Genomic DNA, 25587 nt, shown 5'->3' with positions numbered 1-25587 from the left:
CCTCAGTTCAGTCTTCGCTTGTTTATTAAATATCAACTTTTCCTGCCTAATGCGCTGAAGTTCATTTTCCCTTTTCTCAAGGCTAGGGTAGACTGTCCAGGAATTTACTGCATATTTGGCCTGGCTGGCTTGGAGCTACCCAGCTGAACCCAAAGATGACTGCCTGGTTCTTCCTTTTGCCCCTTCCTTCTCTAATACCAAGTCCCAGGCCAGTGCTTTTCCCAGCAAATGCCTGGAGCTCATGTGAAGAGCAACTGGCCACGAGGCTGTAAGGGGAGGAGAAGAAAACGACTGTTTCTGCAGGAAGGAGAGCAGTGCCTCCAGGTTCTTGGGCATCTTCACATATTTCTGGAGAAAGGACAAGCTCAACTATGGAGCCTCTGGTAGGCAGAGGGAAGGAGACAGGTGGTGTGGCCTGGCCTTCAGAAACCACTGTCCTGGGCGGATCCACAGATGACGAATGCAAGGCTCCCAGGACTCAGTGTCGCACAGGGCCACAGCCAAGCTTTAACTGGAAAGGGCAGGCATTGCCCATTAGTCTCATCAGAGGCAACCTCAGCTGTGGACCCAGATGGAGCGAGCAGTGGTAGGCCCACACTGGTCTAGAAGGTGGCAGTGTCCAGGCCCCTGGCTCCCTGGGAGCAGGGAGGCTAAAGAAAAGCTGGAAAGGCCCTCTGGAGCAGCAGGATGGTCACAACGATAAGTCCGACACACAGCAGCAGCAGCAGCCATATAGGAACACTCCCTGCAAGGGGGGAAGGGAAGGAGTCAGGAGGCGAAGGAGCATCACAGCCCAGAGAACAGAACCATTCAAGAAGGGGGTAGTGGCTACAGATAAGCATCCCATTCTCCAGGAGGCAAGTTTTCGCTACAGCGAAAGCTGGGGTGGTTCCCCCACCGCACCCACCCCAGTGACTCACGTCGTGAGGGCAGCAGGTGTAGCTGGCAACGGCTATCAACAGCCACAGAAAACAGAGCAGTTTCCTGGGACCCAAGGAGCTCTGGACCACGACCCTTCTCAGGTAGAAAGGCCACATCCGTCACCACGATGCCATGGGCCTCCTTCATGTAGTACAGGCGCTGGGGACAGGAGGAAAACCAGTGAGGGAAGGCCCAACTGGGAACATTCCTTCCGGAAAACACGGCCTCTGCCCCCAGAAGACTTTCCCGCTATAGGCTGGGCCAGACTCCTTCCTGCACACTCAGTGCAGAAGCAGGCCTAGAATCCCCACCCCAAAAGCCCTCAGGGCTGTGCCCACCTCCACTCATTACCTGGAGAGAGAAAGCTATGTAGATGGCAACAGAGCCAGTGACCGTGCCCAGGCCTAGGAAGGTGCCCGATTCACTGCAACAAACAATAAAATGCTCACTGTCCTGGAGTCTGTGCCGCAACAACAGTCCTCAGGGACTCACGTCTGCCTGAGCTCCCCCTGGTCCCCCCACACCCAGCCAAGCCACCACTGTCTCACACCTGACGCTAAGGCAGGAGATGACTTCATGGCCACAGGACTTGGTCCGAAGGGGCAAGAACGTGGAGCCATCCCAGGCCGTGAGGTAGCAGGGCGGGGGCTGGCGCAGACGCTTGTGGGGAATCTGCACCGTGAAGAGTCGCAGCCCAGCAGGCTGGTCTGGAACCTGCCCAAACCTGGGGGCCGGGCGAGCAGCTGTTCAGCTCCTGGGGCCTGCCCAACCCTCCTCAGAGGTGTGTGCCCTCCTGCACCCTGGTGAGGCCTAGGGTAACACCCGACAGGGCTCCGACCCTCCCCAGCTTCCCCCCAGTCTCCTCCCACTCCCCCACATCTAGGCTGTGCCTCCTTCAGCCACCCTCTGGGGTCTCCACACCTGCAGGCCTGGTAGCGGTAAGGCGTGTTAGAAAAGGTGGGTCCGTTCTCTTGCCAGTGCAGCTGTGTCACCAGCTGATCCTTCTGCCACACGGAGGCCTTAAGGTCCCAGCCCACAGTTACCAACTAGTCAGGAATCAAGATTCCAAGGATGGACGGTTAGGGGATCCACTTACTGGGCAAGCAGCATAATCACCTACTTTCTCCGCCCTCTCAACTCCTCACCTTGCCATCAGGCCCCAAAGCCAGGTCCTCAATCTCCCCTTCGTGGGCTCTAAACTCCAGAACTTTCTCCAAGGTGGGTACCTGCAGCCAAACCACCACCACAGTTAGCCTAGGTACCCGGCAAGAGCGCAATGATACTCACCCCTCTTCTCTACTAATGGCCGCTCAGTGCAGGCTTCACTCACAAGTTCCCCAGAACCCATGTTCAGCTTCTCACAATTCTGGCCTTGCTGCTACTGACACTCATCCTCTAACCTCCCAAAACCACACCTTCCAGACACGAACGTAGCCATCCGTCCCTCCAGTGGCAAGCAGGGTACTATCATGGTTGAAGCATACAACTTTCTGCAGTGGATCAGTGCTGAAGTCTGTCTGCACCGCCTGCAAATTCTCTACGCTGAATTCTGTCTCCTCCTGGTGGGTTTCAGCTCCAGACTTCTCTGCTGGGGCAGCCCCTTTCCTTTGTCGAGGCCCCTGCTCCTTGGAACCTGCAACACAAACAGCCTGCCAGGTTCCAGGTTTCTCAAGTAAGTAGTACTGGCCCCCTCTCTAGTGGTGAACATCGAACTTCTCGCCTGCTACCATAACCCCACTTCCAGCCCCACTTCATCAGAGACCGAGATGAGAGAGATCTTACTTATTTAACCCTCCTCCCAAACCTAGAGAGGGGGCTCTCACCTGCCTTCCCTGCCTTGTTTTTGCTCTTCTGCTGATGGATCTGGAAGCGCAGGAGCTGACAGTGGGCATCCTGCCCCGCTGCAAGGATGTTACCAGCCAGCGCCAAGTTCATGGTGGCCCGTGTCTCTGTGTCATGGGAGTGTAGTAAGGAGGCGCTAAGGCGCCCATTAATCTGCTCCAGTTGCAGAAAGTGCTGTGGGAGAGGGAACCAGGGTGAGGTTCAGAGAGCACCTCAAGGGCAAACTTACATCCTATAGTCTGATGCTCTACCCCTTTGCTAACTACACTTTTTAGTTTAAAAGACTTTTTGCAACCTTTTTTCTTTTTTGAGCCTCACGAATCTGTACAGCAAGCAAGGCTCTAGTTTGCAGATCAAGAAGAATGATGAAACCCTAGCTTCTATTTCACTCGCCGCTGCTATTAGTCTGGCAGACAAGTCTATGTGGTCCCCCTGGAAAAAGCCAGGATAAGACCCCTGGTGCTAATCCTGAGGTCGAACTGAAGCGTTCGTGCCTAGGTAGCGCCGTGTGCAGTTTTCACTTTACCTTAGGAGCCTCTCAACTGACCGGTGAGTTCTCGATTGAAATTCGCGCCGGGACGCCCGGCATGCCGGGGTTCCCACCCGGGAGGGGCCGGGTCCGAAGCAGGGGTGCGGCCCGCCCCCAGACCCTCCCAGAATCGCCCTCAGCCCGTGGCGCGACCCGGCCCCAGGGGCACTGTACTCACCACGCCGTTCTTTATGCCGGTCTTGGCGGCGCCTCCTCCGCCCGCAGCGATGAGCAGCCCAGCGCTGGGGTCGACCTGAAGCGCGTACAACGGGAACGGGGCCCGGTACAGCTCTGGCGCCCGGCGCCGACCCATCCCGCTCGCCCAGCGCTTCACTGTCTGCGCCGAGGCACCGGGGACATGCCGCCCGGCCTTCGACTGCTGCTACGGTCGCTGTTGACTTTGGTCCGGTCGCCGCCGGGAGGACTCCAGACCCCTCTCACAACCGCCGGGTTGCAGAAACTGTAACTACACACAAGGCTCCCTATCGCTGCCGCGGGCCGCCCAACCCGGTCTCGCAGACGCGCAAGGCGCAGGCGCACCGAGCCCGCACTCCTCACGCAGGCGCAGAGCCGCCAATACGCGTCAGCACTAGCCGGCCGCGGGCAGGCGGAGCCCCAGCTCCAGGATGCCCGTCTCCGCCCGCTTGTGAAGGCAGACTCCGCCATCTTTTTGCGGGGCTTTGGGGGCGCGCACCAGCTTCAAGGAAATGTCTTGATCTGCAGTAGCGGGGTGGGTGGGGGGTGGGGACGGGGTGTGCCAATAAAGGTTAAGGGAGGTTAATAAGGCTTTAATAAAGAAATCCGTGGATTAGGACTGTCCACACTTCAGGAGTGATACGCAGACTCGTTGAGCGCAGCCTTTACGTTTACCCAAGAGAAGAAGTGATTTATCCAAGGTCTGCCTCGCACCCCACCCTCCTGAGGGGGCCCTTGGATTTCTGATCTCCAACGTGAGGACCCCGTGTTTCTCTGCAGTGAACGCTAGGCTTGCCCTTGCCTGCAAGGAGACATGTCCTGCTGCTCCCCTGGCCTTGTCAGCATGAGTCCTTTTAATCTAAGGTGCAGCCAGAGGAAGGGGCCCAGTGGCTTCGTCTCTGGGGATGCCATTACCTGTCCCAACAAATCGAATTAAATGGGTGAAGGGCCTGGCAGAGCCCTCTGCACATCTCAGGTGCTCAGGGCTTATGGGTCCCTTGCCCTCCTCAGATATATGGCACTCACTCTCCTTGGTCATTCTGTTTCCTTTGACTCTCCTCCACCCCTTGTTGGGTTCTGGTCACCCTGAAGGTACAGCCACCCACAGGATCTGCTCAGCAAGACACAAACACAAGTTTTGCAGGGTCAGGCTTTACTGGATACACCGAAGGCTGAGTGGGGCCTCGGGTGCCCTTGGTCCTCTTCAGCCAGGAGAAAGCAGACTCCACAAGGGGCTCCCAGGGTTCAGGGCTGGAGAACATAGCTGACCTCCAGCCAGCCAGCCCTTCAGAGTGTCTCGGGGGCCCCCTGAGATCTGGGGCCGGGCAGGGATGGTGGGGTTCGGAGGAGGTGCTCCAGGGAGCCTCCGTGGCTCTAGAGTGGTGACTTTCGGAGAATGGGCTCTGGAGAGGCAGGCCTCTTTGAGGCAGAGGAATGTCTGGGCTTCAGGGAGACAGTGGCCTGTTTTGGTGCCTGAGTCTGAGACCCTGACCAGCACATGGAGTTTGGTGATTGAGGGCCTACAGACCTGAGGCTCCCGTTCTGGGAGGGGTTGCCTGGGCCTAGATCTGCCTGGGCCTGAGCTGCTGGGGCTTGAGATGCCTGGGCTTAACACCCACGGGCCTGAGCGGCCTCTCCCCGAGGCCCTACTTCCTCCGGCCTTCTTTCTCGCAACAGATGCAAGGCCCTGGCCTGGCCCCGAGGCAGGCGGAGGCCAAAGCCAATGCCGATGCGCAGTGGTCCGGATTCCTGGCCCTGCGCACAGGGCAGTAGCTGGGGGAAAGCAAGTAGCCTGGGTCCAGTCCTGTACCTGGGGATAGGGCAAGAGGGGCTGCGGGGCCGGAGACATACCAGACAGACAGGATACTCCACGACCGGGGACTTGCCGGTTTTGCCTTGCCACAGGCACTGCAAAAGCCGTAGCCGCAGGTCGTGGGCTATACGGCGTTGCCCCAGATGAACCACGAGGGCCTGGACCAGGGCTCCTGGGTCCCTGAACTCTGCAGGGTCCCTCTCGCTTGCCACGCAGCCCCCCTCCCCCACAGGGGACCCGGTGTTCCTGTGCTGCTGCGAGTGCCATGTCCGGCTGTTAGAGTGAACTCCACGAGAAGGTAGACTGGGGCTTGGGGAGGTGAGAGTGGAGCTAGGTACGTCTTCGGGGTGGGAAGGAGACTGGCAACATGAGCTCAGGAGAGAGGAGTTCTGTGGCTGAGAGAGAGAAGAGGAGTGAGTGAGAGTAGGAGATGGGTATAGCCAGTGGGAGGGCGAGGAAGAACGTGGTGCAGAGACAGAGAGGCAATTCTGATGAAAGAAAGAAGGGGAACTTGGGAGATAAGAAGAGTAGGGATGTAGGACAAAGTCTGAATTTGAGTCAGAAGAGTAGAAATGGGAGCCTGCAGAGTGGGACCATGGGGGAGGAGAGCAAGGTGGGTGGGTGGGACGGAGTGATTGTTGGGGAGGTTGAGGTCGAAGGTTGCAGGGAAGGGAGTCCACAATTTTTGAGGGGCCCCGAGGGGGGCGCCCAGGGGGTGCTGCGTTCTGTAGCAGCACTTGGTCCTTGTTTTGAGGCAACATTGCCTTGAATCCAGAGGAGAATGGAGTGTCAAGCCCACAGATTAGAGACCTGGCAGCGGCAGGACCAGCATCTCTGGGGCCAGAAGTGGCCGAGAAATCAAGGCCTTCTGTGCACAGAATGTGGCTCCGGCCTGGTGTTGGTAGGACTGTTGGTGGCAAGCCAAGGAGACACCAGCCCTGGAGCACCAGCTTCTCTGGGTGTTCAGACAGGAGTTTGGCTCTAAACTTGCCTTCTCACTTCTTTGCAGTGGGCCAGTGATGAGGGATGGAGGGGATGGAGAATCAGGACTGACTCTTGGGAGCTGAACGACAGCAGAAGTTATCTGGGTGGGCCAGGGAGGAAGACACAGCCCATAGGATCTGTAGAGAAAGAAACAGAGCCCAAGATATTGGGAGGCTGGGTCCATTTCTGGTTCTGACTTATGTACCATGCAGGCTGGTTCACCAAGGCCCTAGATCCATGTCACCCTGGGGTCAGAAGAGCTGGCAAAAAGCTCCAGAGAGGGTAAGAGCTAAGGAGGAGAGGAGTAGGGAAGGAGGTGAGGATGGATAGGATGGAGTTAGAGGAGGGGGCTTGGGAGATGGGGACTGAGATGGGACTAGGAAATGAGGGTGTTCTGGTGCTGTGAGCTCTTACCAATGAGGGTTCCTCTGGGCTGTGTTTCTCAAGGCACTTCACTGATGTGGGACCTGGGAGAGAGAGGAACAGAGTCAACAAATGGTGGGTACACCCCTCTCTGCCCCCAGCGTCTGTCACCCAAAACTCACTCTGACCATGAGTTCTGTCTGAGCCTTGCCCTCGGTCCTCCTTCAGCCAGGCGGAGGTCTTCTGTTACCAGGTTTTTGTTCTCCTAAACCTGAATCAGTGATTCTGCAAGCATCCTGGTTTCCTGGCACTCTGGTTGCCCTAATCCCAGTCTTCCCTAACGCTGATGTCCTCTGGCTCAGTCTGGCCCCAGCCACGATGGCTTTTCACGCTCAGTAGCAGTAGTAGCAGTGGGGCTAGCTGGTGAAAACCTCTGGGAGGTGGGCACTTTGTCCCAGCAGCCCTCGGGAGCTGGGAGCTGGGAGCCCCTTTTCCTGGGGCAGTTGTCCCTGGCATCTAGTGCCTATGTCACAGAGGTCAGGGGCTGACATCATAGACTCTCCTCCTCAAGGCTCTAGGACCTTCTCTCAGAGATCATCCACAGGCTGGCCCTTGACAAAACTGAAGGAAGCAAAATTCTCTGGGGCCTTCAGTCTCTCCTTCAGGGCCCAGCCCCCACCTCTGCTCTCTGCCCATATATTTACAGTTCCCCCACCTCCTCCATCCAGGCTTCTCCCCAGCTGTACAGCTTAGAGCCTCCCTTCAACTTCTTGTTTTCTTTGCTTTCTGAGCAGTGGTTCATGCTCCACACCTTTTCCCCCCTTGGGATAATGCTTATATGTTTGCTTTTTTTTTTTAATCAGTTATGTTCTATAATTTTTTAGCTTTACTGAGGTATAATTCACAACTAAAATTGTAACACCTTCAAAGTGTACATAGTAAATTCTCCCTTACTCCACCTTTTCGTTCTATTCAGGCTTTCCATGAATTGGACAAGGCCCACCCTTAGAAGGGCAATCTGCTTGCTCAGTCTACTGATTCAGATGTAATCTCATCTAGAAACACCCTCGCAGACACACCCAGAATAATGTTTAACCAAGTATCGGGGCACCCCTTGGCCCAGTTGACACATAAAATTAACCGTCACAGTATATAAGTGAAAGATGAGATGCCTTTCCAAGGGTCTATGATGCCTAGATTAAAGGAGGCTTTGCCCATATCAATATTTCCAATTGTCTCCTTTTTTTGGTGCCCTGGAGTTTTTTTCACCCCACGACTAGTCATCATAATAAAATTAGGACTGAGTAAGATGTACGGTTAGTATAAAGTGAGAGAAGGGTTCTTATGAAGAGGTGAGTGGTGGGAAAGCAGAACCAGGCAAAACCTCAGTCATATCAGTTTTAGGAAGGAGCGAATATGGAGGCTGAGGTCAAGCCTTAGGGACTGAGGGCTTCCTGGGATGCCAGACTTTCAGCGCTAAACCCAAAACAGTCCTAGATAAACCAAAACTAAACCCTAGAACTTGAGTCCTCTTGGAAAAGATTCATGTTCCCCTAGGGTATGAGGATCCCTGTTTGAAGGTTACTGGTCTAAAAAAAATTTCTATAGTAACTTCAATTTACACTAACCACTCTCTCCCTTATTTTGTGTTAATTACTATATGCTTAGTAAAACTCTGCTGACCAAGCAAATGGAAATACTCTAAGCATTTGGCATCCAAGTTGGAAACATGATATTTTAATGCAGTTGTTTTCTTGTTTGCTAGTTGTTTCCTATTGTAGATGTTATTTAACACACACTTTAACCACCCCCCACTACTGCAACGGTGGGCAAGAACACTGTGTTCAATTTCTTTCAAATGCTCTATAGCATGCTCTTTCCAGAAATCCACCAATGTTTGTTGAGAGGATGAATGAATGAGTAAATTGAGAGTTATCTAAGAGAATTTGACCTTTGCACTTTGCTTTTTCTTTTCCTTTCTTTTCTGTTTGGGCCCTACATTATTGCATGGTAGGAAGTGGAAGGAAGGGGCTGCTTACAGAACCACCTGAGTATTCTTGGAGAAATCATGATTATAAGAGAGGTGTCAGAAAACAGAGGTAAATATTCAAAAAGGGAAAAACGATAAATTCTAGAATCTCAAATCAGTCAGTTTCTAGTTGCTTGCCAGGAAAATTTTAAACTGAATTATTGACAGAATGTATATAAGCTCTTAGAAAGGAAATGGATGATCACAATGGCCAGAGTGGGTTCAAGTAAAACAATTTGTAGAGAACATACAGCCGTCCAGAAGTGGCATATATACCGTGTCATCAGGGAAGGCAGTTATACCTTTCACTTTCTAGGATAAGAAGTGTGCTCTTGACCATGCCAACTAAAACACACAGCCTGAGATAAGTGCCAGAATGCCAATTTATAAATTTACCCTAGGGACTTCCCTGGTGGTCCAGTGGTTAAGAATCCGCCTTCCAATGCAGGGGACTTGGGTTCCATCCCTGGTCGAGGAACTAAGATCCCACATGCCGCGGGGCAACTAAGCCCGTGTGCCACAACTACTGAGCCCGTGAACTGCAACTAGAGAGCCCGCGCACCACAGCTAGAGAGTCTGCACGCCACGACTAGAGAGAAGCCTGTGCACTGCAACGAAAAGCCTGCATGCAGCAACTAAGACCCAATGCAGCCAAATAAATAAATATTTAAATATATATATATATATTAAAAAAATAAATTTACCCTAAAAATGTAGCTCACACGGACAGGAAATAATTAGCATATTCTCTTTATATAGTCTGTTTGGGAAGTCAAAATGTAATCAGAATCCACAAAATTGATTTACCATGAGAAATCATAGTTGCAGGGATTGACTTACTGCTTTCAACATCAGCAATATTCTCAAATCATGTAGACAGAACTGCCTAGGGGTCAGAAATGCTTGTTTCAGAACAAGGAAAGTTGGGCAAACTAATAAATTGATTGCCTGATAGCACGAAGCTAAGAGGTTAGTTTCACGCATCTCAATAGAAATACTCAAAGCCTGCTGGGTAAAGCTCTATCTTTTCTGACCAATGCTGGGAGGAGTATTATCAGGTTTGTCTCTGTGACTCTTCTTTTCTTACTCTTCCAAAGTTGATGGACACATTCTCTCAAACTAGCTACTATGAAGACTTGCTAGATGGGAATTGAAATGTGCACACCTGTGTTCTGACCCACTGTGAGTTGCTTTTGCAGTTCAGCAGTGCAATTTGCCTTATCCTCAAGTGCTTGTTTGTATCTAAACATAGTCCTTAAGTACTTACCACATAAAATTTCCTACATTACTCTTACTTCCTACTTTGTAAATGAGTTTTCAAAGGAATTATAATAATCCCCATGTATATTGATTTCATCAAGGTTTTGACAGAGTGTTGTGGTGGAAAAATGTGAGCCAGCCAGTTGAACCATTATTGCTTTTTTGCCTTTTAACTCTTCTTGTTCTTTGAAGTATACAAATAATGCACAAATTCATTATACAAAATCCTAACAATACATACGTATACAGAGTAAAATTTAAAAGTTGTCCTTGACACTCTTCCTATTTTTACTCTCTCTAGGGATGTCCACTGTTTGTCCTCTACTTTTGTATATATATAATATTTGAGTTTATTAATTATAATTCAGTATCTCTGCTTATGTATCTCTGTTTAATCTATCTGTTTCTGAAAGAGGTGTGTTAAAATCAACTATTAATTGTTGATTTATATATTTCTTCTCGCATTTCTGTTAGCTGTTGGTTGATGGATTTTTGAGGCTGTGTTAATAGGTGCAAAAATATGTTTATAATGATTAAGTCTTCTTGTTCTGCTGTTCCTCTTATCATTTAGCAAATCACACAACCCAGCTTTCTTCTCCAGAAGTTGGAAAATGAACATTAGGGCAAAATTGAAGAAATGAGAAGGAAGAAGATAAAAATGATAAGGCTAAAAATTAGTGAAATGGAGACTTTAAAAGAATAGGGATTCACACTCATTAGGATGGCAATTATAAAACAAAAACAAGACAGAAAACGATAAGTGTTGCAGAGGATGAGGAAAAATTGGAACTCTTGTGCACTGCTGGTCGTAATGTAAAGTGGTGTAGTTACTATGAAAAACAGTATAGCAGTTCCTTGAAAAGTTAAAAATAGAATTATCGTATGATCCAGCAAATTCATTTCTGGGTATATACCCGAAAAAATCAAAAGCAGGACCTCAGAGAGATATTTGTACAACTAATGTTCATAGCAGCATTATTCACAGTAGCCCAAAGGTGGAAATTACCCAAATAACCAATCGACTGATGAATGGATAAACCAAATGTGATAAATACATACAATGGAATATTGTTTCACAAAAATGACAAATACTGTATGATTCTACTCATATGAGGAACTTAGAATAGCCAGTTTCTTAGAGACAGAAAGTTCAGGGGTGCTGGGGTAGGGGAAATAGGGAGTTATTGTTTAACAAGTATGGAATTTCGGTTTTGCAATATGAAAAATGTTCTGTGGATGGATGGCAGTGATGTTTGCACAACAATGTGAATATACTTAATGCCACTGAACTGTATACTTAAAAATGATACATTTTAATAATAATTTTTAATAAATAAATAAATTTTAAAGACGCAGAATATTAAAAAAAACAAAGGCTAATAATCTAGGCATATTTCTGGCAACACTGATCAAGGACAAAAAAACAGGTGGGTGCAAATAAAATACAGAACAAAAAAGGGGAAAATATCTAGAGACATAATGGAGATTGAAAAATAATAAAAGGGGGCTTCCATCTGGGGCTGGAAGTAGTGACACTCCCAGGGCATTCCTATAGCACTGAGGCACTAGGAGAAAGGAGAAGCATGAGTGACTGTTCCAAAAGGAGAGGGAGAAGCCTGCTCTTCTTGTCCCCTCCCACTGGCCCCATGGTCACTCAGATGGATCCTGAGCTTACCAAGTACTTCTTTTTCAAATGGACCTCAAACAGTATCCAAGAGGTCATTGTTCCAGATGTAGATGACAACTCCTGGGAGATGGAGCTCAAGTTCTAGGTTGAAGATGATCCTACCCTACATCCACTTCCTCTCCACATCTCTGTGGACAGAGCCAATACCCATGGAACCATGCAGGGGCTTCTTCTTTCACCTGAAATAGTGGGGGCTGATGGTGCGCTGAAACAAAACCCAGGAGGAAGAGAATTTGTCATTAGTACTAGAGGCCAAGGAGCCACGAGGCCCAACTTCCATTAGTTAGACCAGTTCCTGGGACCCTACCTATGTCCTACTCAAGAAATAGATGTCCCAGACCAACTTCAAAGGTGAACGCATGACAGAAGCTCTGTCTTCACCCATCTGCTGCCTGTGTTCTCCATGAAGCCCACTTGGACTAATGTGGCAGAACCTGCCGTGCTATATCCATGGCCTGGCTGCCGGGGATGAAGCCCAAGACTGGGACAAAGTTGTACTTCACATGGCTGTCCACACACATGCATGCAGGTGGTCCCGTAGCAGCAGAGGTAGCCAGGCACAGCATGAACCTTTGCTGTGCCCTATAGATGAGTCTCAGCACTCAGAACCGTAGCTGCCTTCAAGATAAGGTTGCTGAGGCCCAGTCTGCCTGCTCTGCTGCCTGGTAGGAAACTTGTGCAAGATGTTAGAGCACTAGAAATGGCCCCTGTACCCTTTGGCCTGGGAAGCACCACCCCTGTACATCAGTCTTACCCTGTCTGGGTTCACCACCTGGGGCTTTGTGGGCACTGTCTTTCACTGTGTAAGTTTTCCTTTCTACTCTAGCATCCCTGCTGAGGATGCCACCTTGAGGTGAAAGTCCAAGAAGTCCCAGGTTAAACTGGCCATGACTTTGCACTCCTGAGGACTGAGCATGTAGGTAGAGGAGCTCCCTGAGGGTGTCCAGGTCACCTAACTCTGGGAATGCCCTTGGGCACAAGAAGATCTCTTTCCACGTGGCTGCAAGTGTGGATTTATCTTTTTCTTCCTTCCTACTCTGTGTCCTGGCTCAGAAAAGTTGGAGCCAGATTGCCCTCCTTCCCTGATAGGTAAGTTCCTACAGAAGGAAAGCGATCGTACCCATTTACCATCTGGCAAGGACTTTCATGGGTTCCCCTAGAAGTCTGGCTTTGGCATTGACCTGATTACATTTCAGATGGGCTCTGAATGGAAGCTTCCGGAGAGGCCTACCTTAACAAAAACTGAATGCATTCTGAGAAAGACAATATTGAACTGAAAGCCTAAAAATACTTACCACTCATTCTATGAGCCACTTCTCATCTCACAGATGGTTAGAATGCAAGAAACTCTGGAATGCCCAATTTGTCCCCTCATGGTAGTGTTTTCTGTGGGTGACTTTTCAAAACTGGTCTGAGGGTCTTGGGATGGAAGACTCTTAGCTCATCACTTGACTCTTAGCTCATCACTTGAAGTTGGCATCTGATAACTTCGGAGTAGCTACATGTATATGGGAATAACAAAAGACAGTTCTGTTATGTCTGAAAAGTATGCAGTTTTTGCTCTTTCCATCCAAATGCCATTCTTCTCTCTTGAGGGCATGGTGAACAAGTCTGTCAAGATTAGAATGATCTTTGACCCCCAAGAGGATTGCCACAATAGTTTCTTATGATTCTGAATTTCAACAGCAGAAAAGTTCAAGTACAAGGCAGGGTTCTTATGCCCCTTAGAAGGTGTGGCTCTCTCAGGCAGAGCTTGGAGATGTTTCTTGTCAGTCTCATCCTGCGAGTCCTGCCACAGAATGGTTGCCCTGTTGGAGTCATTTGAAATTTGGGTTTTCCCAGAGGCCCAAGGCCTTGTCCATTTTGAGCCAAGTGTTGCTCTTAGACAGGAGAACTGCCTGGCCATTCTCGGAGCTCTGCACTGTTCTCTTCCAAGAGAACTGCCCAGATTTTTGAAAGAAAATTCTTGCTGTATAGGATTTTTGGTTTTTCTCGTTTCCTTGATGACCTATTTCTAAGAGCATTCTGTACATTAAAGTGTTGGAATTCCTAGATGAAATGGATAAATTCATAGAAAAATATAAAATACCAGGTATTTATAAGAAGAAATAAGGAACTAAAATTGAGATGAAAGTTAAAATTTCTTCACCTCTTTACCAAAGAAAACACCCAGGCCCAGTAGTTTTACAAGTAAGTTTTACCAGACTTTCAAGGAAAAGTTAATTTACATCTTATATAAAAAGTTGTTTTAGAAAATAGAAAAAGAAATATAGCCAATATTTTATAATAACTATAAATGGAGTATAAGCTATAAAAATTTTAAATCACTATGTTGTACATGTGAATAATTTATATTATGAATTATTGAATAATTTATATTTGATATAAATATTAATTTAAATATTATAAATATTTATAATATATTATTATATTATAAACAATAATATATTATAAACCAACTATGTCTCAATTTTTAAAATTAAAAAAATGAAAATAGAAAAAGTGAGGTTGTATGAGGTTGCATTGTTTGAGTTTAGTGTAACCTTGACTCTAAATGCAAATAATGATAATTAAAGAAAAGAAAATTATAATCTCATTTCACTTATGAAGTAGTTGTAAAAATTCTAAGTAATGTATTTACTAAATGAGTCAGACAGTGTATTTTTAAAAAATGAATCACATGCAGGTGGGATTTTTTCACAGGAACTCAAGGAAGATTTATCATCAGAAAATCTAATGACATCATTTAGCATATTAATAAGCTGAGGGAGAAAAATCACGATTAATTCATGATTATGCAGGAAAAGGATTTGATAAAGACCTACACTTACTGATGATTTTAAAAACCTCTTAGCAAACGAGGAATAGGGGAGTACTTCCCTAACTTGGTAAATGTCATATGTCAAAAACCTACAGCAAATATTACGTCTAATGAAGAAATATAGATACATTCTACTTAAGATTAGGAGAAAAGGGTGTCCACTATCACTATTTTTTAAAATTTATTTCTTTTTTATTTTTGGCTGTGTTGGGTCTTCCTTGCTGCACGCGGGCTTTCTCTAGTCGCGGTGAGTAAGGGCTACTCTTCATTGCGGTGCGCGGGCTTCTCATTGTGGTGGCTTCTCTTGTTGCGGAGCAAGGGCTCTAGGTGCATGGGGTTCAGTAGTTGTGGCTCACGGGCTTAGTTGCTCTGCAGCATGTGGGATCTTCCCTGACCTGGGCTCAAACCTGTGTCCCCTGCATTGGCAGGCAGATTCTTAACCACTGCACCACCAGGAAAGTCCCACTATCACTATTTCTGGTTAACAGTATTGGAAGCACTAGTCGATCCTCTAAGGAATGATGAAAAAACAAGTATAAAGATTGGAAAGGAAGAGATAAAATTGTCATTATTTTATCTGCTTAGAAAAACCAATGGAATCAACAGAGTATTAAGACAAATAAGAAAGCCCAGCAAGGTTGCTGGATTCAGCATAAACTTTTAAAATGTAATAATATTTCTGTATAGCAGCCATAATCAGCTAGAAAATATAATAAGAATAAGAGCATTCTCAAGAGCAACAAAAACTATGAACTACTTAGTTGAACAAAACTATTTCACTTAAGCAAGAATACACAGATGATCATACTAAGTGAAGTAAGTCAGAGAAAAACAAATATCACATGATATCACTTATATGTGGAATCTAAAAAATGATACAGATGAACATATTTACAAAACAGAAATTGATTCACAGACATAGAAAACAATCTTATGTACCAGAGCAGAAAAAGGAGGGAGAGATAAATTAGGAGTTTGGGAATAACGGATACACACTGCTATATGTAAAATAGATAAACAACAAGGACATACTGTATAGCACAGGGAACTGTATTCAATATCTTGTAATAACTTATAATGGAAAAGAATCTGAAAAAGAATAGTTATATATATATATATATATATATGTATGTATGTATAACTGAATCACTTTGCTGTACAACCCAAACTAACACAACATTGTAACTCAACAATGAATCAATTGTTATTGAATCAATACATCAATAAAATTAAAGAAAAAAAGAATACACAGACATTTGTGGAGTAAACTACAAAATTAATAAAGGATATAGAAGATGTTTGAAATAAAATGAGAGGTATTTCATGTTTTTGGAAGGATTGACTTCAAAGTATAAAGATGGCAATCCTCCACAAATTAACCCATAGATTCAATGAAATCCCAATCAGAATTTCAGTTGAATTTTTTAGAAACTCAGCAAACCTTCTCTAAAATCTATATAGAAAAATAAGGGTCCAGAAATAACTAAGTCAACCTTGGAAAAATAAAGCATTAAGAGAGGAGTTTTATCTCACCAAGTATTAAGACATGCTACAGAGTCATAATAATAAAGCAGTGTGATGTTGGCCCAAACACAGACAAAAAGATCAGTAGAACAGAGCAGAGAGCTCAGAAAATGACCTATATATAAATACGGGAACTTAGTATGTGGTAAAGTGGGGGCTGCAACAAAACAGGGAGAGGAGGCACTGTTTCATAGATGACGTTGGGGAAACAGTATCCCAATATGGAGAAAACAACAGAATCTCTACCAAGCTCCGTACACAAGGGATGCTCGAATTCATCAGCTGTCAGATAAGGACAATTTAAAACAGCCCTTATAAATAAGATGGCCCTTGACAGCTATTCAACTGTAACACTAGGAATCTGGTTAACACTAGGTAGTGGTGAAGATGTGGGGCTCTAGGGCACACGCAGTGCTGCTGGACGTGCAGACACTGTGGCCATTCTGGATGGCACTCTGGGAGTACCCAGCATTCTGCTCCTGGACATGTGTTTTTAAAAATCTGACATGAGTCCATAAGGAGATATGCGATGGTATTCACGACAGCATTGTTTGGGGCGATAAGGAGTTGGAAACAATCTGGATGTCCATCCCTGGGGCTCTGGGTGGTCAAAATGTGACGGGTGCACACTGTGGAGTATCCTGCAGCAAATTAGAAGCAAAGGACTTAAAAACATAGGATGGAATGGAAGAAGTAACAATGTGATCTGAGACATAAGTAGTATTGTATTATATATTTGCAATATAAATGCATTATCATTTTAATGATTTTTAAATCCATTCACTCAGCAATGCACATGGTTCAACGACATGCATTGCATTAGTTATCTATGGCTGCTTACCAGATTACCCCCAAACTTAAACAGCAATCAGCATGTATTATCTCACATGGCTTCTGTGGGTCAGGAATTCTACAGGTTAGAGCAGCTTAGCTGGGTGACTCTGGCTCAGGGCCTCTCATGGGTTGCACGCAAACTGTTGGTCAGGACTGCAGTCATCTAAAGGCTGAACTGCTGCTGGAAGGTCCGTTTTTGAGGTGGTACACATACACACATGGTTGCTAGTTAGTGCTGGTGTGGTTGATAAGCTTGAGTTCCTCACCACTTGGGCCTCTCCTCAGGGCTACTTGAGTATCTTCATGATTTAACAGCTGGCTTCCCCCAGAGGGAGAGATCCCAGAGAGAGCAAGGAGGAAGCTGCAGTGTCTTTTATAACCTAGTTTCTCAAGTAACGCACTGACATTTCTGCCACATGCTACCTGTTAGAAGCAAGTCCCTACGTCCAGCCCACACTCACGGGGAGGAGGATTACGCACCACCTTTTTTTTTTTTTAGTTTTTATTGGGGTATAATTGCTTTACAATGGTGTTAGTTTCTGCTTTATAACAAAGTGAATCAGCTATACATATACATATATCCCCATATCTCCTCCCTCTTGCGTCTCCCTCCCACCCTCCCTATCCCACCCATCAAGGTGGTCACAAAGCACTGAGCTGATCTCCCTGTGCTATGCAGCTGCTTCCCACTAGCTATCTATTTTACATGTGGTAGTGTATATATGTCCATGCCACTCTCTCACTTCGTCCCAGCTTACCCTTCCCCCTCCCTGTGCCCTCAAATCCATTCTCTACGTCTGCATCTTTATTCCTGTCCTGCCCCTAGGTTCTTCATTTTTTTCTTTTTTTTAGATTCCATATATATGTGTTAGCATACTGTATTTGTTTTTCTCTTTCTGACCTACTTCATTCTGCATGACAGACTCTAGGTCCACCCACCTGACTACAAATAACTCAATTTCGTTTCTTTTTATGGCTGAGTAATATGCCATTGTATATATGTGCCACATCTTCTTTATCCATTCATCTATCGATGGACACTTAGGTTGCTTCCATGTCCTGGTTATTGTAAATAGAGCTTCAGTGAACATTGTGGTACATGACTCTTTTTGAATTATGGTTTTCTCAGGATATATGCCCAGTAGTGGGATTGCTGGGTCATAGGGTAGTTCTATTTTTAGTTTTTTAAGGAACCTCCATACTGTTCTCCATAGTGGCTCTATCAATTTACATTCCCACCAACAGTGCAAGAGTGTTCCCTTTTCTCCACACCCTCTCCAGTGTTCATTGTTTGTAAATTTTTTGTTGATGGCCATTCTGACAGGTGTGAGGTGATACCTCATTGTAATTTTGATTTGCATTTCTCTAATGATTAGTGATGTTGAGCATCCCTTCATGTGTTTGTTGGCAATCTGTATATCTTCTTTGGAGAAATGTCTATTTAGGTCTTCTGCCCATTTTTGGATTGGGTTGTTTGTTTTTTTGATATTGAGCTGCATGAGCTGCTTCTAAGTTTTGGAGATTAATTCTTTGTCAGTTGCTTCATTTGCAAATATTTTCTCCCATTCTGAGGGTTGTCTTTTCATCTTGTTTATGGTTTCCTTTGCTGTGCAAAAGCTTTTAAGTTTCATTAGGTCCCATTTGTTTATTTTTGTTTTTATTTCCATTTCTCTAGGAGGTGGGTCAAAAAGGATCTTGCTGTGATTTATGTCATAGAGTGTTCTGTCTATGTTTTCCTCTAAGAGTTTTATAGTGTCTGGCCTCACATTTAGGTCTTTAATCCATTTTGAGTTTATTTTTGTGTATGGTATTAGAGAGTGTTCTAATTTCATTCTTTTACATGTAACTGTCCAGTTTTCCCAGCACCACTTATTGAAGAGGCTGTCTTTTTCTCCATTGTATATTCTTGCCTCCTTATCAAAAATAAGGTGACCATATGTGTGTGGGTTTATCTCTGGGCTTTCTATCCTGTTCCATTGGTCTATAATTCTGTTTTTGTGCCAGTACCATTCTGTCTTGATTACTGTAACTTTGTAGTATAGTCTGAAGTCTGGAGCCTGATTCCTCCTGCTCCGATTTTTTCCCTCAAAACTGCTTTCGCTATTCGGGGTCTTTTGTATTTCCATACAAATTGTGAACTTTTTTGTTCTAGTTCTGTGAAAAATGCCATTAGTAGTTTGATAGGGATTGTACTGAATCTGTAGATTGCTTTGGGTAGCATAGTCATTTTCACAATGTTGATTCTTCCAATCCAAGAGCATGGTATATCTCTCCATCTGTTTGTATCATCTTTAATTTCTTTCATCTGTGTATAGTTTTCTGCATACAGGTCTTTTGTCTCCTTAGGTAGGTTCATTCCTAGGTATTTTATTCTTTTTGTTGCAATGGTAAATGGAAGTGTTTCCTTAATTTCTCTTTCAGATTTTTCATCATTAGTGTATAAGAATGCAAGAGATTTCTGTGCATTAATTTTGTATCCTGCTACTTTACCAAATTCATTGATTAGCTCTAGTAGTTTTCTGGTAGCATCTTTAGGATTCTCTATGTAGAGTATCATGTCATCTGCAAACAGTGACAGCTTTACTACTTCTTTTCCGATTTGGATTCATTTTATTTCTTTTTCTTCTCTGATTGCTGTGGCTAAAACTTCCAAAACCATGTTGAATAATAGTGGTGAGAGTGGACAACCTTGTCTTGTTCCTGATCTTAGAGAAAATGGTTTCAGTTTTCCACCATTGAGAACGATGTTGGCTGTGGGTTTGTCATATATGGCCTTTATTATGTTGAGGTAAGTTCCCTCTGTGCCTACTTTCTGAAGGGTTTTTATCATAAATCGGTGTTGAATTTTGTTGAAAGGTTTCTCTGCATCTATTGAGATGATCATATGGTTTTTCTCCTTCAGTTTGTTGATATGGTTTATCACATTGATTGATTTGCGTATATTGAAGAGTCCTTGCATTCCTGGGATAAACCCCACTTGATCATGGTGTATGATCCTTTTAATGTGCTGTTAGATTCTGTTTGCTAGTATTTTGTTGAGTATTTTTGCATCTATGTTCGTCAGAGATATTGGCCTGTAGTTTTCTTTCTTTGTGACATCCTTGTCTGGTTTTGGTATCAGGGTGATGGTGGCTTCATAGAATGAGTTTTGGAGTGTTCCTCCCTCTGCTATATTTTGGAAGAGTTTGAGAAGGATAGGTGTTAACTCTTCTCTAAATGTTTGATAGAATTTGCCTGCGAAGCCATCTGGTATGCTCCACCTTTTGAAGTGAGGAGTGTCAAAGAATTTGTGTACATAGTTTAAAACCACCACAAAAAGTAGACATTAAACGAAAGAATATACATTAAACAGTTTGGAATGGCTGCCTATGATAGGGAATAGGATAAAAGGGAACAGATGGAAGGGAGGGAGGGGGGAAGGAGGGAGAGAGGAAGGCTAACAAGAGGCCCTGCGTGGACCAAAAATGACAGTGTGCACCGAATTCTCTGCATCTGGAGTTAAAAAAAAAAAAAAAGTAATTCAGTGTGCATCTTTTCAGTCTCCTTTCTATATATTCACATAAGCACAAAAACCTTTATACTTTTTTTTTTTTTTTTTTTTTGGCCACGCCATGAGGCATGCGGGATTTTAGTTCCCCAGCCAGGGATCAAACCTGTGCCCCTGCAGTCAATGGCAGAGTCCTAAACTGGAAGGGAGGACTGGCAGAAGGGAGTCCGCCAGGGAAGTCCCTAAACCTTGATACTTATAGCTTTTGTTTTTTAGTGTCTTCTTTTAAAATCCTGGCTGGGATCTTATTATACATAGTGACCTACAACTAGGTTTTTTCACTTCACTGTGCATCTTGGAGAGTTTTCCCATGTCACTATATAGATGTCTGCTTCTTCTTATTACTGCATATCATTCCACAGAATGGATATAGCAAAATCTATTTAATCACTTCCTTATCGATGGACATTCAAGTGAATTTTACTTCTCTTCTGTTTTCCTTTCTCTCTGGTTGGCTGAATGTCTGTCTCTGTACATCCACCTTTGTTCCTCTGTCCTCTCTGCACTTTCCCTTTACTTATTTTGTCTCCTCTGGAGTTCAAGATTGGGGGATAAGGAACGTGCAATGACTCTGCTGCAGGCAGGGGTGGTAACCTGAGGGCAGGCAGGGCCGACTGTGGCAGGCTTGCTATTCCTTCGGCCTGCCTCCTCCTAACTAGCGGAATGGAGGATCTCATGCAGCTCAGTAAACATCCTGGTCCTTGCCTTCAAAGACCTCGCGCCTAGAAGGGGAACAGACATGTGAGTAACCCACCCAAGGCAGAACGGTGTAGGGTGAGGAGCAGCCTTCCATGTCTCCCTGACTGCCTGGGCTTTCGTCCACCACCATCACTTACTAGATGTTTGGCACCGGGCAAGTTATTTCACTTCCTGATACCTCAGCATTCCCATCTGCAAAATGATGATGTGAGAGTCTTTTTTTCTTAAGACGTTGATCTGAGAAATAAGATAATACATGTAAAGTACTTAGCACAGTGCTTGGCATGTACTGATCTAGAACACTGAACTCTCAGGAAGCTAGCCAGGGTGTGGTTGTGCATAGAATGGGGTACCAATAAAACAGGGAGACGTGGGCTCTGGGTTCTGTGGGGTTGGAAGAAATCCTCACAAATCCTTTGGACATAACCCAAAGGATGGGCAGCTTTTCCCGGGGCACAGCTGGAGGGAGGTATTCCAGGCGGACAAAAAGGGAAAAGTAAAAGCACTGAGGTGGAAATAAGAGGCACGTTTGGGGTATGGGGAGTAGCGCCCCCTGGCTGGAAGGTCGTTTTCACTGGCAAGGGGAGGAAAGGTCCTTTCAGGGATGAGCACAGCCAGGTTTCTGGCACAGGGAAGGGAGTTCAGGGCCCTTCCATGGACTTAAGCCCCAAAGCGGAAGCTGCAGGTCTATCCCAGGACCACAGTCAGGGTCAGGCCGGGATCCGGGGAAGGAGCTCCCTTCCCACCGTCCTCCTGCCCTCTACAGCAGGGGCCTCCTCCCAGGGCCTGGCCACTCCCCGCATCCAGCACCCCGCCCTCAGCCGGTTGGGAGGCAGTCAGGAGGCTTTTCGCGGGGGCTGTGCCGGGTGGGCGGTTTTCCCAGAGCAAGGAGTGGAGCAGGACTGAGTTGGCGCTTGCTTCCTCAGATATAGCCGTCGCTGTCTGGATGACCAGCCTGCCCCGCTAGCGTGAGCCTAAGGGCTGCCTCAGGCTCTGTGTTCCGGTCCTGGGGAACCAGCATCATACCTCAGGGGTGTGGCATGTCACAGAGAGAGGCCAGAGCGGCACTGGCCATGCCAGGAGTAGGGAAGAGCCCGGCCAAGGCCACACCGAGGTCGCTGGCAGGCACTGACAGGAAGAGGAGCCGCCTGAGCAGGACAGGGCAGGACCTGTGGGAAGAGACCAGCTGGAGCAACCCAAGATGGAGCAGAGCTGCCCCAAGCCCTCGAGGGGCCGGCGCCAGGAGGCTGGCTCGTGGCCGGGTAAGAAAGCCAGGACCTGAAGAGGTAGCTGGGAGAGGCAGGCATGGGAGGGGCTGCGACGTCACCTGTGATGGCAGAGCCTCACTCATGGTTACTGTCCTGCCCAAGAGAGGGGACATTGGCCAACTTCCGCTCCAAGGCTCCATGCTTGGGCGGTTGGGGAAATCAGAGCCAGTCTTAACCAGAGCGTGGCTCAGAGAGCTGGCCCAACTCACTTGTCTCAAGGAAACTGAGGCCCGGAGAAGTGACACGTTTCCCAAGGTCCCAGAGCAGCAGTCAGCGACAGGGCCAGCACGCTTTGGTGTCCCTTCCTCTTTACCACAGTTGCCTCTACATCTCAGGACCTGGCTGGGCCTAGGGTCAGCCCTACAGAGCAGGGCAGGACTGTGTGCTCCCTGTGGGCCCAGGGCATCCTGGTTAGCAGGATTCAGACTTAGGTGTAGATGCGGCAAGGGCCAGGGGGAGGCACAGTGGAGGGTGGGAAAGAGTACAGGACTCAGTTCTGAGCCCAGATGAGGTCTTCTCTCCATTTCCTCTGCCGTAAAGCGGGGCCGGGCTGAGAGCAGACAAAGAGGGGACGAGGCCCTGGGGTCCCTGTCGTTTGGCATGCTACTACTCTGGCAGGAGGCCTTGCCCTAGGATGCTCTTAGCAACCAGGGGCAATGGGCGTCCGGTCAGCCCCACTCACCTGGGGTCCTCTGTGCAGAGTGAGGCCAGCCCTGAGAACGCCGCTCGGGAGCGGAGCCGAGTGAGGACCCTGCGCCAGGCCTTCCTGGCCCTGCAGGCCGCTCTGCCTGCCGTGCCGCCCGACACCAAGCTGTCCAAGCTGGACGTGCTGGTGCTGGCCACCAGCTACATAGCCCACCTCACCCGCACACTTGGCCATGAGACGCCCGGCCCCGCCTGGCCGCCCTTCCTGCGTGGACTCCGCTACTTGCACCCTCTCAAGGTAGGTCGCGGGCCCGGGGCCTTGGGGAAGGGGGTTTGGGATGGGGGATACTGGACTTGTCCCCCTGCCCTCGGCAGAGCTGACGCTGGGGCCGGCTGCTTCCTGCTCTCTCATGGGAAGAGGAGCTGAGGCTGGCTCTTGGGACTGGAATGACAATGTTTCTCATGGGATGCAGTGGGAGTGATGATTGGAAATGACTTCATGAGAATATGGTTCCTCCAAGGGGAGGGAAATTCTGAGAGGCCCCAAGACTCCGGGGCACTTAGTGGTAGAGGAGAAAAGGGAGTAGTTTCCAGGGCTGGGGTCTGGGAAAGAAGACACACCTAGGAGATTCCTAGATTCCGAGGGGCACTATGCCACTGTACAGTGCCTTGGTGTCCTTTGGACTTCTGTCTCAGGAGGGAGCCCCCTTTGGAGAACAAAGCTCTAAGAAAGCATCACTCTAGAAGTAACCAAGCTGGGTGGGGGCGTGGCAGGGGCTGGGAAAGGGGGAAGGAGGGCTTCCTGCCTGCATCACTTACCACACTGTCACCTACCTTTCCTGAACCTCAGTTTATTATACGGAAAGGGAAGATAACATGAGTCTGACTTTGCTTCCAGTGTATGAAATGAGATCATGAAGGAGAAGTATGATTAACAGTAATCATCATCGCAATAACAGCTAACATTATCTGGGGGCTAAAGTTATGCCCAGAGCTAGAATAAATGCTTTAGTGCATTTTTATCTTTTAATCCGCACAAGAACCAAATGAGGATTAAAAAGAAGAAAATTAAAAAAAAAAAAGAAAAAGAACCACATGAAGATTACTTTACAGATGAGGAAACTGAAGCTTAGGTAGGTTAAGTGGCTGAATGCAGCTCAGGCCCCGGGCTCATAGCCACTAAGCAGGCCCCGGGGGTGGGGTAGAGCACGCTGTAAGTTGCTGACTGGGAGTGTAGCTGTTATAAAGGGTCGTCTTTGCCCTCTGAGGACAGCAACTTTATTTCTATGGAGGATAATTTTCACCATCTCTCTTCCTTCAACATCCTAGTTCTGAAATGTCTTGAAACTTAAGATATTCTTCTTTCATATAAATACAACTAAAATGCAAGAATTTGAGACATTTCAGATGGGGCAACTCTGAAATGCCAATGGTGGCACCTGGTGCAGTGTCCCCGGGTGGCACAGCTGCTTACTTAGCTGTAAGATGGCGGCCAAGGTGAGACCCTCGCAGGAAGCAGGAGATGCATAAATATGTTGAAGAATGAACAAATGAGAGCCCGGCTACGTCTAGCACTCTGGCAGCTGCGTGGGGTGGGTTAGCTAGCCAGCAGCAGTGGCCCTCAGCCCCCAAGTGGGGGGCTGTCAGGTGGAGGGCAGACCTCAGAGCCAAGTCAACCTGGCCTCTTCTGGGACTGGCCGTGCTCCTGCTGGAAGGATGGACAATCCTGGGAGGTCCCCTGCTTAGGGGGAGGGGGCAGCACTGACATCTCGGGCCACAGGCACTTGGGCCCGGCCGGGACTGGGCAAGAGAAAGGGTCAGGACTGTTCAGTGTCAGGAGGAGCCTGTCCTTGCCCCACGCTGCTGCCCTCCCCACTGTCAGCTCTGCCGCCCGCCTCCCTCCCCACCATCCGGGGCTCCTCTCGGGGCCCTTGCTTTTCTGAGACGGCTCCTCCTGTGCCTCTCGGCCAGGCTCAGGTGGTCAGGAGAATTTGTGAGGCCATGAGTGGTGGTGAGCCTGGGACCGCTGTCGTCGGAGCAGTCGTGGGGACGGGTCTCGGGGATGGAGGCTAGGGAAGGCCCGGTCTGGGGTGCTGAGGGCTACGAGGGCTGTGGTAGTGAGCATGACCCTCATCCCTTCCCCATGTCTTGCAGAAGTGGCCGATGCGATCGCGTCTCTACGCCGGAGGCCTGGGGTGCCCTGGCCTTGACTCCACCACAGCCGTCACCTCGGGCCAAAGATCAAAGGAGGCAGAGACCGGGACCCAAGTCTCTGGAGAGGCAGACGCTCTTCTTCTCGCCAGGCCGCTCTCACCGGCACCTGGTGACAAGTGATCATCACAGTCGCCCTTTTCTCCCGGACTGTGACTCAAGCTTAGGGACCTGGATTCTCTGCCAGGCCCTGCCTGTCTTCATTCTGCCTCTCACCCATCGATCTGGTTCAGGCTCCACTCCCAGGTTCCAGCACACAGACCAGGCAGAGCAGTGGGCAGCTCTGTGACAGAGAGTACTCAGGAGGACCGGGGAGCAGATCCTCATCTCGTCCCCCACGGGTGATGCCCCAGTGGCTCCCTTGTGGCAGTTACAGGGAAGTGGGCAAGGAAAGGGTCTGACTGAGTTGGAAGTT

At 47.6% G+C, this 25587-nt stretch overlaps 3 protein-coding genes across 6 annotated transcripts; 1 reads left to right on the top strand and 2 right to left on the bottom strand.

Moving 5' to 3' along the window:
- Window positions 1–6: 6 nt before the first annotated feature.
- On the bottom strand, window positions 7–3834 carry PREB (prolactin regulatory element binding). Of its 4 annotated transcripts, XM_060169222.1 has the most exons (9): window positions 3471–3829; window positions 2745–2937; window positions 2337–2554; window positions 2067–2147; window positions 1843–1967; window positions 1472–1645; window positions 1273–1345; window positions 921–1080; window positions 7–745 (listed from the first exon to the last, which is right to left on the bottom strand). In XM_060169222.1, the coding sequence occupies exons 1-9, from the start codon at window positions 3603–3605 to the stop codon at window positions 651–653; spliced, it is 1254 nt and encodes a 417-aa protein (XP_060025205.1). In that variant the 5' UTR covers window positions 3606–3829; the 3' UTR covers window positions 7–650. The 4 variants fall into 4 exon arrangements, with proteins under 4 accessions (XP_060025205.1, XP_060025207.1, XP_060025208.1 ...); XM_060169224.1 differs by lacking the exon at window positions 1472–1645 and having other exon boundaries at window positions 3471–3831; XM_060169225.1 differs by lacking the exon at window positions 921–1080 and having other exon boundaries at window positions 692–745; window positions 3471–3832.
- Window positions 3835–4861: 1027 nt separating this feature from the next.
- PRR30 (proline rich 30) lies at window positions 4862–6061 on the bottom strand. The gene is given in 1 exon segment (XM_060168564.1): window positions 4862–6061. A coding segment is annotated over 1 exon segment (1200 nt).
- A 16027-nt stretch (window positions 6062–22088) lies between these two features.
- On the top strand, window positions 22089–25295 carry TCF23 (transcription factor 23). The gene is made up of 3 exons (XM_060170022.1): window positions 22089–22310; window positions 23017–23259; window positions 25116–25295. Exons 1-3 carry the CDS (start codon window positions 22089–22091, stop codon window positions 25293–25295), a joined length of 645 nt encoding a protein of 214 aa, XP_060026005.1.
- The last annotated feature ends 292 nt before the right edge of the window (window positions 25296–25587 follow it).

The sequence above is a fragment of the Lagenorhynchus albirostris genome, chromosome 13 (genome assembly GCF_949774975.1).
Source record: "Lagenorhynchus albirostris chromosome 13, mLagAlb1.1, whole genome shotgun sequence".
NCBI lineage: Eukaryota > Metazoa > Chordata > Mammalia > Artiodactyla > Delphinidae > Lagenorhynchus > Lagenorhynchus albirostris.
This window is presented reverse-complemented; position numbering and strand designations above follow the sequence as displayed.

Coding starts and splice junctions, on each gene's coding strand:
- PREB (XM_060169222.1), bottom strand. CDS start 3,605: ATGGGTCGGCGCCGGGCGCCAGAGCTGTACCGGGCCCCGTTCCCGTTG. Junction 1,646..1,842: donor TACCGCTACCAGGCCTGCAG/GTGTGGAGACCC, acceptor CCCGGCCCCCAG/GTTTGGGCAGGTTCCAGACC. Junction 1,081..1,272: donor ACATAGCTTTCTCTCTCCAG/GTAATGAGTGGA, acceptor TCCTGTCCCCAG/CGCCTGTACTACATGAAGGA.
- TCF23 (XM_060170022.1), top strand. CDS start 22,089: ATGTCACAGAGAGAGGCCAGAGCGGCACTGGCCATGCCAGGAGTAGGG. Junction 22,311..23,016: donor GGAGGCTGGCTCGTGGCCGG/GTAAGAAAGCCA, acceptor TCCTCTGTGCAG/AGTGAGGCCAGCCCTGAGAA. Junction 23,260..25,115: donor GCTACTTGCACCCTCTCAAG/GTAGGTCGCGGG, acceptor CATGTCTTGCAG/AAGTGGCCGATGCGATCGCG.